The sequence below is a fragment of the Etheostoma cragini genome, chromosome 7 (genome assembly GCF_013103735.1).
Source record: "Etheostoma cragini isolate CJK2018 chromosome 7, CSU_Ecrag_1.0, whole genome shotgun sequence".
Taxonomy (NCBI): Eukaryota; Metazoa; Chordata; class Actinopteri; order Perciformes; family Percidae; genus Etheostoma; species Etheostoma cragini.
The window spans coordinates 16183271-16197242 of NC_048413.1; the positions used below are offsets into that span (position 1 = coordinate 16183271).

The window sequence follows — 13972 nt, forward strand, 5'->3', positions numbered from 1 at the left end:
CAAACTTAGTGTTCAGATTTTATTTTTTTTTTTTTAAGATGCTCCACGAACCACAATCATGACCAGATAGTCCTCTTCACTTTTAGCCAGAGCTTTGGCAGAGGAATCCAGGAACTGCTGGGAGAAATCACAGGGAGGGAAAGCATGAAGAACCCCTGTGTTGTCTTTATCTCGGCTCCCTCCCACAGGCAGGCTGATGACTCCAGCTGCTTGTTTTTGGTTGAGGTAGGACACCAGGTTGCGAAGCGGCCGCTGAGTTGAGGCTGCAGGGTCAGATGAAGATGAATCCTCTGTGGTCCCAGGAACTGCCAGCAGGATGGCGTAGCCACAGGGACCCGCCACCTTGATGCGCCGGGACACCTCGTCAAGCTTGGGCTGGTCCAGACGGAGACGCTGGGTGATCTTCAGCTCGCTCACCTGCCTCCCTGTTGTGCCCTCAACAAGCAGGTCGCTGGCTACGCTGTGATCGCCCTCCAGCAGGTGCATGTTGGCAGGGAAGTTGCTGTTCTTAAGCAGCAGCATACCATGCCAGGCCAAACTGAGTTTGGTGCCATCTGGTTTAGACGGCTGGCCTCCTTTGAAACTGCTCTCAGAACGTTCTCTCTTGGCTGGTCCCTTCCCACCATCGCCTGCTTTGCGCTTACGCTCTCCAACTGCTGAAACGCCGCTGCTTGAAGGTCCCTTGTCAGAGAGACTCTGGCTTTTGAGTCTTCGTTCAGCCCCACCTTTTTCCAGGCTGCTGTGACGTTCTTGTGCAGGGGAGGGCCTCTCGCCTCGCAGAGGGCGCTCTGAGTCACTGAAGCGCCCGCCATCTCTGCTGCTACCTCCAGGACTACCATCTGGAGAAGCACGTCTACGCCTTACTGTCCTCTCAGTGCTGTCAGGGGAGTGGTCTATATGTCGTCCGTCCTCCATTACACGCCGCTTGCGTGCAGGTTCACGTCCCTGCAGCTCTCGTTCCAGAGACCATGGCTCTTGTGCCCGCCGCTCACGTTCCAAGTGCTCCAGAGGATCAAAGGGTGAGGCACGTACCCGATCACGAATAGCTGGGTTGGGCCACTCAGTTCCAGGAAAGAGCTCTCGCTCCCTGAAATGAAGAGACGGTGGAGTCCGTTCCCTGACCCTCAGAGGTTCAGGTGTGGCACGGTGGACAAATGACTCAGCCACCATGTCAAACGGTGGTATCGGGAGAGGCTGCAGGAACGGCTGCTGGTAACGATGCTCATTATCAGCAAAGTCCACTCGAAGTCTTCTCTCTGGTCCACCCAGCGGGAAGCCCCTCATGTGTGTGCATGCTGCTTGTGCAGCGTCCAAACTTTCATACTGAATGTAGGCCCAAGTGTCCCCTTTTCTGTAGTCAATACTCCTTATAGTGCCAAAGCGATCAAACTCTCTCGCCAGGGCAGCCACAGGAACCCAGGGTCCAAGTCCACCCACCCACAGGCGTGTGCTGGGAGTTGCTTTCCCATAGCCTATCTTTATGGCGTTGTGGCCTACTATTTTGCCAGACATACTAAGCTTTGCACGGTGAGCCATGTCAAGATTCTCAAATTTCAGAAATCCATATGTGCTGGTCTGTCCCCGTGTGGGTCTTTTAATGTCCACTTCTGTAATGACCCCAAACCTGTCAAAAACTCTCCTCAGGTCTGCTTCTGTCACAGTTATGTCCAGATTGCCTAAAAACAATGTCCTATTGGCTCTTTGGTCATCTTCTGGAGATATAAAATCCTCCTCACGAAAAGCTGCTCGCTCAGCAATGAAAGCTGGGCGTGCCCTGGCTTCAAACAGGGCAAACTCCCTGTCCCGCTCCAGTTCTCTGGGCAAAGGGGGCGGCGGGGGAGGGGGAAGCCGACCTAAGGCCAGCTGCTGCAGCCGGTAGTCTCTGTATCCAAGCCCAGTGGGCGAGAGGGGTCTCTGCAAATGTCTATGGCTTTGAGTTGTACCATACAAGTCTCTCTCCACAGGGGAGCGGCTTCTCCTCCTGTTAATGTACACTGCCTCAATTTTCAGCGGGCGGTCGTACAGCACTAACCGTCCCCTGGCGTGCTTAGCAGCTCTGGCGTCCTCTGGCTTCCTGAAATTCACAAACGCTATCCGCTCGTCGTTGCTACGGCTTATCTTAACGCTCACATCTCCAAATTTTTTAAATTCATGAAAGAGTCCATCCTCTATGTCTTCGTCACTCAGCTGGGTGCCGAGGTCGCTTATTTTGAGGGTTTTGTACTCACTCTCGGTGCTGGGCGGCTGCACCCGCTGCTCCCCCCGTGAAGTGGACCTCGGTGAGGCTAACTCCAGCGTCAGGCTCAGGTTGTGGTTTTTACCGAGTGTGCTAGCGGGAGCAGACTGACAACTGTGATTATTTCCAGTCCGACTATGACCGTCGAAATCTCTGTCTCTTTTTTCGCCGAGCAGACTCCTTCTCGTCGAGCCGCCGTCGCCTTTGGTCGAGCTATTTCCATTATTACTTCCAGTGGAAACAGAGAGAGCCCCCATTTTCTTGCTGGTCGGATGGCATCCTCCCCTGTCTCGTATATCGTCCAAGGCCCGAGAGCGTTTTTTAATCGGCGACCGCTCTTTACCTTTCATCTCAGTCCACACGGAGCCGACCGTCGGGACGCCTGGGCTTTTTTTATTGCTGTTTCTGCAAATTAGTGCAGGAAATTATTGAAATGAAAAACCGATTTATTCACTGACCCTGCGGCAAAACAACAACAGTCGCCATTTTGTCAAGATTACTGTGAAGGCCCGCCTCTTCGACCTGATTGGTTGAAAAAATGGGTGTAAAACTTTAAAGTACATGTCAATCATACACAAATCCATTTAAATGTACATTTTTATTATTTATGCGCCTTTCACGTTTTGTAAAACAAAGGACATAATAACTGGAGCAGCAGCCCTAGTGTGACTCAACACAAAACACCCACACATACTGTGGCCTTTTATCAGTCAACACCATATGACTCTAGTCTCACAATGGGCTACTTCATGTGTACAAAAGGTAGGATTTTCTAGTTAGAGATTTTAAATTTATCGCAGGACTACGTGAACGTGTCCTCTTATCTTTTTGTCCACCCCGTAGATGTGGCCCACCTTTTCACGCCCAAACACAATCAAATTACATATGGACAGCTCACCGTACATCCACCACATAGCACAATGAAATGTTCAAATTGTGTGTCAATAAAATCAATAATTTCACAGGAGGGGAGATAAAACGAATATGGAACATTATTCGACCTAAAAATCCTACCACACGGTGGCAGTATTTGAACAAAAGCTCGAAAGGTACAGTAGCACACAAGCCCTTAACTGATCCTGAAAAATGATTCTTGGTAAGGGTCATGGCCCTTCTCTGCGGGGTATGTGGAAAAGCAAGCTGCTGGTTGCCAAGCTCCAGTTGTAATTGTAGAAGTTTTGTAAATATGAAAAAATGCTTTTTTAGTTAGTAAGTAATTAATTAGCCAAGTATTGTTGATTAATTGGATATATTTAAGGCCTTTTCTTAGGTTACTTCTGAACACTTTGGATACTGTTAGATACAAGATAGAGTTTCCATTTTGGAGGCATAAATTGAAAGCAAAATTGTTTGTTTGCCTTTTCTTGTCCTTGGAGTTATGTACCTCCCATTTTTTAGATATTTGAGTGGTTGTCTTTGCCACCATATTGTTTAGCTTAAGTGGGACATGTTAATGCCGTTTATACTCATACAAGGATCTGTTGTGTCACAATAGCTGCACTTCAAGGCCAAAATAAATCTTGTTAAGATCAAAGCTCAGAACAGTGGCCAGCAGGTAGCTGTAGGGATTTTAATGAGCATTAAATCATATTTTTTGTCCATTAATGAGGCCAAGGGTATAGTAATTTCCTGACTCAGTGACAGTTTTCACCCATTGACCCTTACACTGATTCTTAGGTAATAACTGCCCCCAGCATTCTGCACTCTTAACTTAACAGTTTTCATTTCATTTCTGACAAATAAGGCAGCCTGATGTATTGAGCAATACAGATCAAAGCTTTTGCCACACCACTGTGACCTTATTGACAACTGAATCAAAACGTGTGACCGCCTATAGTAAGCTGAGACAATTAGTTGTGGTCCTGTTTTTTACCACACTGCATTAACATTATTTTTGGCCATTCTATCACAACTGTCCTGGGCAAGAGTTAACATACAATTCACTAAGACACTGAATTTCCTCTTTTGTTTATGAACAGACAGATTTGAACTGCTTCGTATCTGAATATATAAATATCAAAATTGAGCACGGATCCACCATCTGTTATTTCTTCAGCTGGCCTTAAAATGGCCATCTCCTCAATCCCTTATCCCAAATGACAGGTCTCCTTATCTTCTCCACTTAATCTGGGATTTAATCAGGGGGACAATGTAACTGCAGTAAGGGCTGTCGTCTCCCAGGGCCTGGCTGGAATTTGAAACTGTGGGTGTGGAAAGTGTTTCTGATGGGTTTGTGCATTCTTCTATTGGAACCACATGTTAGCGGCTCACACAAAACCCCGGCACATACGGAATGGCAGCTGATCCGCCTCTATGGCTGTTATGGTGAAGCATGCAAAGGGAAAAGGAGAGCCAGTATATTCACCCGTAAGGCATGTACATTTCTGGGAGTAAGATGAGCTTGGAATGGCTTTGTCCACCAGTGGAACCTTCTTTTTTCACAATAGAAGTTGCATTCTCAATCTTTCACAGATTGAAATGTTGGAACATCTGACATGAATATGTATCAACAGTATGTGTTTAGTAATTTACACCAGATGGGATGGTACCATGCAAGTCAGTGTTTCCTTGACAGTAAAGTACATTGTTTGGGGTAAAGCACAACAAGGAAAAATCACTAGGAATGCATTCAGAATACATGTGAAACCAAGTATGCCCCAGAAAGTTATTCATGTAATCTTCTTTAAAAAGACAACACGTGAATACATAAGTAATTCTAGATTAAAGCAGATTAATATCACCACACAAAAAACAATCTGGGCCATGGTATCCCCAATTTCTTCAAAATTTCTTTTATTGTAAGTCATTACTCAGTTGGTCGGCTTTGCCACTGATGCCAGATGTGAATGTAAAATGCTTCAATGTGAAGCCACCTTTCTGTGGGAAGCTCTACTTTATCATCAATAGTAGAGTGTGGTTGCTCAGTTATGGTTTTGTTAATGAACCTGCCACTCGCTCCTGATACATGAGGTGCAACCTGAAGGTCTCCTCAAGTGGGGCCAAGTATGCTGCACACATACGGTCTCCCTGCGCACTTCCTGAATACAAAGAAGCTCACTTTCTGCACAGAAGAAAGTTTTGTGTTTATGGAAACCAAGGCCTGTGAAGCATTTTTGCTTCACAACCACATTCCCAGTTAAATATGTGACACAGACTGGCTCTCTGGGCTATTGTTCTAAAAAGAGTAACATCAAGCCTAGAATAATTCCGTGTGAGATTGTTTGTTTTTTTCCATTTCCGAAAAAATAGTTCCCTGCTGAATAAGACAGAAGATTTAGGTGGAGGCCTTTATTACTGATCACATTATAAAGCACAACAGACACAAAAAAACATGATTAATATGATAATTAAAATTTTTACATGCTTAAATAATATTTCCTCTTGGGTCTCAGCATTGTGATATCAAACTAAAACATCAAACAATTATGTTCCTATGAGTACGTTGGGTTTTCGTGCTAGAGGCTCAAGTTGCCCTCAACGTTCAGGAAATTTATATTCCAAGATCTTCTGAATTGTGAAAAGTCTCCAATAGGCGTATATAAATGTTAAGAGGAATTTTTTAGTCATATGCTGAGGTGGGTGCGTACATCAGGGACTGTGTATGACTCAGGACTGTAATATGCTTTGGCTCAGTCAGTGCATAATGGGGAGCTGGCACTGTTGTGGTCATGTAGGCCAGGAGAGGATGCTGCCTGGCTCTTTGGCTTTCATCCGCAGCGCCACAAGACCTGTAGGCTTGTAGTCGGTCTCGGGCCCCTCAATGGAAGGGGGCCCGAGGGCTCCTGGGAAGCTGTGGAGTGAATAGAGGCCGTTGATGCCCGGATGATGAGGCGGGTGGTGGTGATGGGGATGGCTGGGGGATGCGGGCATGCCCATGAAGCCCTGTAGATTGCTGTGGGGGTGAGAGTATGGACCCATGCAGGACGAGGGAATGGAGTCCGCTCCTAGGACACAGCCAGCTCCTGAACCACCGCCTCCTCCTGAAGCCCCCCCGGGCCACAGGTTTCCCTGCATCTTTACAGAGAGAGATTTAGAATAGGACACATTTAGAATTTGATGGAAAAAACTTGGAAACACTTCATCCTTTACTTTAAACACCAAATCAAGATACAAAATAGGTTAGATTTAGCTTGAAAAACAAAGCAATTTCTCACAGCAGGATCAATTATTTGTATTGTTTCCATAGAGCATGAATACCATGTGAGATCTGCAGGGGTACCTGGTATGTATCATGCCGAGGGAGAAGAGAGATATCATATGTAGCAGCAAAGTGGTTGCGGACTTCCTGGATCTTCCCATAGCGTTCCCGTTTCCTCCACTTGGCTCTACGATTCTGGAACCAAACCTTTATAATAGAAATATAATAGTACAACAGGAACATTTCAGAAGACAACAGGTCTCGTTCTGTTCATACACTTTCTTCTTTTTACAGTTATACAACAAAAAGGTATAAAAATATAAGGTGGTTGCCCTAACACCTTAACACACACCTGAACCCGAGCCTCGGTGAGCTCGGTCCTCAAGGCCAGCTGCTCCCGGGCATACACGTCAGGGTAGTGTGTCTTCTGAAATACTTTCTCAAGTTCCTCCAGCTGAAAAGTGCTGAAAGTGGTGCGATTGCGCCGCTTTTTATTCTTGCCCGATAAGTCAATGGAGTCGGCGATAGAGTCCCCTTGTAAACCACTGCCTGGCTCTTTCAGCTTGCCACAACAGTCTGTGACGATGCCAGGATAGCCCATGGTCTTTGGATCGCCTTTCTCTCTGACTGGAAGGCAAAAAGAAAAGGCAGAACATTTTATACATTTCAAAATAAATATAAATGAATATGCAAATTCTTATATTGTCAAATAATCCGAACAAATATTCTATTTGATTTATTCATACTGCTGTTTTTAAGGTACCATTTTTGGGTATTGTTTTGGTGTGATTTTTAGGGGGTTGATTTTTACTTGATGTTCCATTCATCAAGTTCTGATTAAGATATTAGCATTGTTTAAGTCTGTCAAATACTGTTTTACCTCGTCTGGAACCAATTGTTGCTGCTGCCCATCTTGGCCAGGACACTCTTAAAAATGACATTTTATTGAAAAATGTATTTCTATGTCAAAGAAGCTGGCATGGTTAAATAAGTGTTAAATGCAGTTTTTTTTTTACAGTTCTGTAGGGTTGCAGAAAAATGATTAGTACCCCAAAAAACATCATCTACACATCAACAGCCATTTACAATATAAGACTGATAAACATTGATACCTATAGCTAACTTACCCCTTATAATATCAGAATGAGACATGCAGAACATTTGCACAGAAAAGGCCAGTGCTGGGATCAAATCAATCAAATCTCTTTGCATGTGAGGCACAAGTGCAAACAACTGGTCTCACTACCAGAGAAAAAAGCCAATTTTAAGACCAATACTTCTACGCTATGTTGCAAAATCAAATTAAACACGGTCAAACGTTAATTATTTTGTCTTAAAATCTATTAATCTCTTTCTTGTTTTTTATGCTCCTCAATTTTAATTCAAAACTCAATCCACCATAAGAGGCCGAACTGTGACACAGAGAAAATCACACAACACTAATTCATCCAAACAGTGATTTAATTTGATTAGCTCAGACAACCCATAGTGAACGCTTACAGTTGGTTTAAATCAAACCCACAAGGCAACAAGTTAAAAAAAGGATTTGATTTGTCACATTTGGAAATAGAGAAAATAAATGTTACGGTTCACATTCCGAACAGACGTATCAATTTATTCTATTGGAAACTTTGTACAATGTCCATGTCAAAATATTCACATTTATGGTAAGAAATCTAGGAAACAGCACTGGATTACCTGACAAATTAATCTGATAAAGCACATGATTGTCTGAAAACATTCTGCCCTTTACATTCAGCATTGAGGGGAAATCTGAAAGCATTATTTCCCTTCCTGTTAACAGACCGTGGAAAGGGCTGTTCCCTCCTGCAGTGTTTGGATTCTGTTGTCCATGTTCATTAAGTTTAACCCTGAGCTCCAAAACAAAATCCCTCTCCGTCTATCTGCAGGCACTCACTCACTGGGGGCAGCGGAGACATTACTTTGCAATTTTCCAATTCAATATGCAACCCAACAGAGAGCACTTTTCAATGCAACGTTAATTTACCCAAGTCCATTAGATCCCAGCTCACACCGCAGTTCATGCTGGAAATGTTCCCCGTTAAGATTTTAAACTGGGGCCGCAGTACACTGTATTGCTTTTAGTATGTCAAACCCCCACATCCGCTCTGTCTCAAGTGTAACAGGAGATCTGATACAGGAAAAGGCAAATAGAGGATAAATTAAAAATGTATAGGTAGGAATGTCTTGCTGTGAGTATTGGGATCAATTCTAATACACTGAAATAGTCAATATAGAAATTTAAACAGCTTCTTTTCCAGACATCTTGTTGTATACACTTAGCTTTTCAATGTTTGCAAAATGGTACTTAAGTATTTAAAACATTCGGTTTCTTTAATTGATATAGTTGCTGTATAATAGTCACTTTTTGAAATTCTGCTGCTCTAGTTATTATAGCAGATATATAGTGTGCCTGTGGATACATTTATATATGCAGATATGCCATTCAGATAGATAGAAAACCTATTTCCAACTGGAAAAACTTTGTACATGTACCAGAATTTAGCAACATAGCAAATATAGTATGAGACGTCTTAATAAAAGATATTCAAGCATTAAATTTCCCAAAAGAGTAATTTTTTACATTCTGATTCTCTTTTGTTTGTAGAAAAAAAAAAGAAAAAAAATTGTGAGAATCCTTTTGGCCCTTTTGTTGGAAATTTTAAGTTTTCATTATAAAAGTCAATAAATTTATAGCGAAACCATTTAGGAAAAAATAAACCTGTTAAAACAGTTTTACTGATTCTGTATTACAAGACAACAATATTGCAAGACAACAATATTGCAAAATAAATTAAAACTTCAAAGTGTGAATATGGTTGAAGTGTTTTGAATGCGTTGGCCTGTCCCACCATCAATAAACTTTCCTCCCACTGTAGACAAAACAGGAAGACATATCTGTCTTTGAGGTGAGCAGACCCAAACTCAAAAACACACAAATGATGGGTAGTATGGGTAAACACACACACACACACACACACACACATACATACACACACACAGTGTTTATTCTACATGCATACATGCACCTACAGTTATATACCCAGCATTTTATTACATAAATTAATCCAACACTGATCATCAATTGTCAGTGCACAAGCATGTGTGTGTGTGTGTGTGTGCGTGTGTTTGTGACAGGAGAATAAGGACACACTACATGCCTTCTCTTATTTAAACCTAATTTATAAGAGAAGTAATAAAAGTCCACTTTCAATCAGGACAGCTGATATCGTTATAACTAATTATGAAAGAAAGCCTTTTGGCTGTTTTTGGCTGGAACTTGAATCAAGCAGTTGTATATTGTTCTGGACCCAGATATCACAAAGACCTTATCTGCGCTCATATCCTCTGTTGCTTTGCAGAATCATCAACACCAATAAATAAGTGAAAGACCACATCGTTCTTCAGGCTCCGGTTCAGATGTTGTTAGTTTTCTTCCCAAGATGGACATTTACAAGCTAATAAGTCTGACAGCCTTTTAGCACATGCCTGCGTGCAAAATGATAAGTCAATTCTGATGTTTTACATTACAAATATGTGCACATGAATATAAGAAGCAGTTTGCAAAAAGAATCCAAGGACTAAAATACTGAAATATTAAAATGAATGTTGGTCTGAAAAAGTTGATGGCTGACTAGTTGATTGACACACCCAACTTCTGCCAGCCAAGCTGACCTTTAACCTCTCTCATTTTACATCAAGGACTGTCAAGAGAAAGAAAACATGTTGACATTTTTTTGACAACCATTCATTTGTTTGCATAGCCAGTAAAAAATGAATCAACACTTTCGCATCATTTTCAGTAGAGTTCAAAGACACATTTTGCAAAGCCCGCAAGCTGAAAAAAAAAACGGATCCACTGTTTCATTTAACGCCTACTAAATATAACACGGCATTGCATAGAAGGAAGATTATTATATTGTATTAGTCCATTTATCCATTTATTTATTTTTACACCCGCCTGCCTTATACATTATATCATTTTTTTGTACATGTTAATATACATGCTAAGAAATTTTAGCAACAAATACTCAAAATAATGTTATGGCTCTACAATATATCACGTCTCAAAATTCGGTGTTGGTAAAGCAATTGTGCTTTTAAAAAAAAAGAAAAAAAGGAAAAAAAAAGATAGTTTAGACAAACAAGCGAAGATGATCGTTATTGATAGTACTGTTGCTTCTACTTTTACTTGTCGGCCAATTAGTTGCTCTTTTTAAATGTAGACTATTCTTCTTCTTTTTTTTTAAAATGGAATCATTTTCTTTAACTCACCTTCCGAGTTGTTTTCATAAAACGCCGGCTTGCCGCTTATCGCTGTCCCCTTTTGATCCTGGTTTATACTCTCCAAGAACTTGCTGTGTTTGGACGGGGTGCCGGACGGGTTCGCTGAGGCAGGGCCGTGCGTAAAGTCCACCGCAGCCTCACCAAACCTCCCCATGGCCGCAGCGTACAGATCCCCGCGCAGGCTGAGACGGTGAGGAGGTGGAGGAGGAGGAGGAGGAGGAAGATGAGAGGGTTTCTGGAGTTCATCGCAGGAGAGAAAGGAGCCTGAGCCGCTGTGCTCCAGTCTCGGTGAGTTTTCGGGCGTCCTCCTGCTGGTCTGTGAAGAGAAAGGCAAACAACTCTCCGTCTCCATCTTACTGGTCCAGCAGGCAGTATAGAAAACAGCGACTGGGCGCTGATAGTGTGGGCGCCTGAGTGAGACCGTCCCCCCCCCCCCCCCCCCCCCCCTTCTGTGTTCATGTCAAGTGGGTGGGATTTAACAGATCAGAAACAAAGACCCGTGAAACCCGGATTGGAGTGTGTGTGTGTGTGTGTGTGTGTGTGTGTGTGTGTGTGTGTGTGTGTGTGTGTGTGTGTGTGTGTGTGTCACAGCATCCAGCAGTCTGATATAATCCGCCAAAAATTCAATCACGTGTGGTTTCTGTCCCTCCAATTAACCATTTAATTCCTATTTCATATATTGTTATGGGCCTAATCACCAAATCAAGCAGGACAGGAGAAGCAGACGGCAGACACACACTGGCCTGTTAGACCAAATCAAATCGGAAGGCCATTATATGTGTTAATTGTTCATTTTTACATTGTATGTAGGCTAAATACTTCATTACGTTTACTTTATTTTTATGTTCGTTCTTTTTACTTTTCACAGTCGGGCGTCTAAATGTTTTCCTGTCATATATGTATAGGCCTACTCTCTTCCTTTTCGTTTTCTAAATAATTCCGCACGCACAATTAAGTGCTGAACCTATGTACTATCGGTCATATCTTTATATTCTATGAGAGTTTGATGAATCATTTTACTGCCAATTAAACGTGTTTATTTCCGCTATACCAGAGAAGGAAGACACCGATAGTCTAAATGTTACCAAATTCACTGTTCTGACACAAATTTCTAACCATAAAAAAATATATATAAATTATGAAAAGAAAGACTCAAGCTGGATGTGGAAATCAGTTCCAAAGACTGCAAGATCAAACTAATTTGGATAATAAATTACACAAATCCATACGCAAAACTCATCAATAAACATGGTAGGCCTAATTATTACAAAAATCAAAATATGGAAATATATTGATCATTCATTTAACTGTCCACTCACCGTGATATTGTGCTATTATTTTCGCTTTCTATATATATATATATATATATATATATATATTTACTGTATATATCGCTGTGAGTGGACAGTTAAAAAAATGATCCAGAGAGAGAGAGAGAAAGATAGAGAGAGAGAGAGAGAGAGAGAGAGATAAGAACCGTCAAAATGCGTCGGCACTGATCAAACGAAGTAACGTAGGCCTATTACCGTATTTAACCTTATATAGACATAGAGCAATAAAGACATTTTGGAGGCCGTTATCTGAATTATATTAATTTAAAACTAGAACTCTAACAATTATTAATTTAAACAAAATGACTATTATCTTGATAATGCGAAATTCAAAAAAAAAACAAAGGTTATTACAGTTGGAACACAAAATATTCATTTTGTCAAAGTACATGTAACATGTGTTTGCCGTTTCCTTGTCATTTAGCTTTAAAGTAAGGTGCTAACGTCCTGTAGTTTAATTGAATAAGATATCCTGAATGTCTTTCAAAAGTCATGGAAATAGCAAAACAATAGTAATGAAGGTCATAACATTCACCTGCTAGCAGTGAAATGAATTTTTAATTAATGCAATCCCAGTTTTAAATGTTTGTGGGATTATTACTTGAACTCACTTGACAACTGTTTTGATAAGAGTCAATATAAAAACAATATCTTAGGTAAAATTACAAAAAAAATGATTTGTCCAACAAAGCACACAATGCGGTATTCATTTTAACCACGCAGCTCAAAATTGCCTGAAAATCCTCAGAAAGAGTTGAACTCAACAGTAAGATAAAAGGATTTTGATACTGACATGTTATCTCCGATCTAGACAAACCTCGTCTAAACACGGTGCACTTACCAGATTCAGACACGGTAATGTTGGTTTTGGGGACATCTCACCATCTCTCTGAATACCTGAGGCCGCACGCTGCTCAGTTGACAGACAAGTGTGTAAACATGAAGTCCATTTGGGCCGAGAGGCCTCATAAAACCCATTTGAATCCATTTTGAGCTCTGAAATATGTAAGTGTCCACAGTACATGTTACAAATCAAAGTGTAGGAAAAAAGGCTGTGCAACAAGAAATAAGGAGTTAAGATGACATGTGAATGATGGCTCCAAGTGAGCTCAAATTCTTGCTTTAATTGCTATAGTACAGTCTAACTCCAGAATCTCAATGGCAAATAGGGAAAAGCTGATTTAAAATAAAAATACATTAATAAACCAACAGGAAAACGCGTTTTAATTCTAATGACTTATTCATAATTCAATGTGCAGATAATACTCTCAAACTACATGGTTCTCTTTACCAAAACACTCAACAAAACAAAATGAAAAGTCCAGGGTTCATCTGGACACAAATTGCAAAGACATGGCTGCTTCCCTGAAAAGGAAGAACTCCTTCAAGTTTAAAATGATTAGTGACCTTAGATATAAGGCCTAATGACGTTTATGTGTAACATGACTAAGATTAACATGTTTAAGTCTGTAGAGCGTAGAGGCTAAAAAAAAAAAAGCAGCACTCCAACACTCTTAGTGTATTCATCCCCAATAACGTCTGCATGCGTGTAGCTGCCAGCATTTATCTAACTGTCTGGCTGACCACCATTAAAAACCTCATAATTCTGGGAGAGGGGAATATACGTTTTTAAGATGTACACACGGGGGACACGGATATGTTTCTCAAATCTCGTGACAAGCATGTCCTCTGTAGCCTGAGGCGGCAGAACACAAACCCAGCTGAGTAAATGCATTCCAGAGATGTGGGCAAGAGGAATAACGTCTGCGCTATGATCTCAGAGCCGCCGCAGGTAACAGTGTTTATATGAATACTGCATCAAGAGAGCATAAGATGTAGAGAATTATGGGTATGTTATTTGCTGAGGAATCAAAGCCTTCTATGAGTCTGTGTGGAGGTCTGTGTGCTGTGGTTTGTTTAATATACTTGGTGGGGGGGGGGGGGGGGGGGGGGGGGGGG

At 41.7% G+C, this 13972-nt stretch overlaps 2 protein-coding genes across 2 annotated transcripts in view; both read right to left on the bottom strand.

Moving 5' to 3' along the window:
- Positions 1-2746, bottom strand: part of rbm15 (RNA binding motif protein 15) — a 3056-nt gene extending 310 nt beyond the window's left edge. The window contains exon 1 of the mRNA XM_034876028.1: positions 1-2746. This exon is cut by the window's left edge and continues 310 nt beyond it. Coding sequence (XP_034731919.1) covers positions 34-2586 — 2553 coding nt within the window. The 5' untranslated portion in view covers positions 2587-2746 and the 3' untranslated portion in view covers positions 1-33.
- Positions 2747-5509: 2763 nt separating this feature from the next.
- Positions 5510-11083, bottom strand: alx3 (ALX homeobox 3). The gene is made up of 4 exons (XM_034877856.1): positions 10671-11083; positions 6727-7001; positions 6456-6581; positions 5510-6250 (listed from the first exon to the last, which is right to left on the bottom strand). The coding sequence occupies exons 1-4, from the start codon at positions 11032-11034 to the stop codon at positions 5903-5905; spliced, it is 1113 nt and encodes a 370-aa protein (XP_034733747.1). The 5' UTR covers positions 11035-11083; the 3' UTR covers positions 5510-5902.
- Positions 11084-13972: the final 2889 nt, after the last annotated feature.

Bases quoted from the DNA above. Each gene is read 5' to 3' on its own strand.
- alx3 (XM_034877856.1), bottom strand. From the start codon at position 11,034: ATGGAGACGGAGAGTTGTTTGCCTTTCTCTTCACAGACCAGCAGGAGG. The intron at 6,582-6,726 runs GTGTGTGTTAAG...TCTATTATAAAG, and splicing joins TCACCGAGGCTCGGGTTCAG to GTTTGGTTCCAGAATCGTAG. The intron at 6,251-6,455 runs GTACCCCTGCAG...CTCTCTGTAAAG, and splicing joins CTCGGCATGATACATACCAG to ATGCAGGGAAACCTGTGGCC.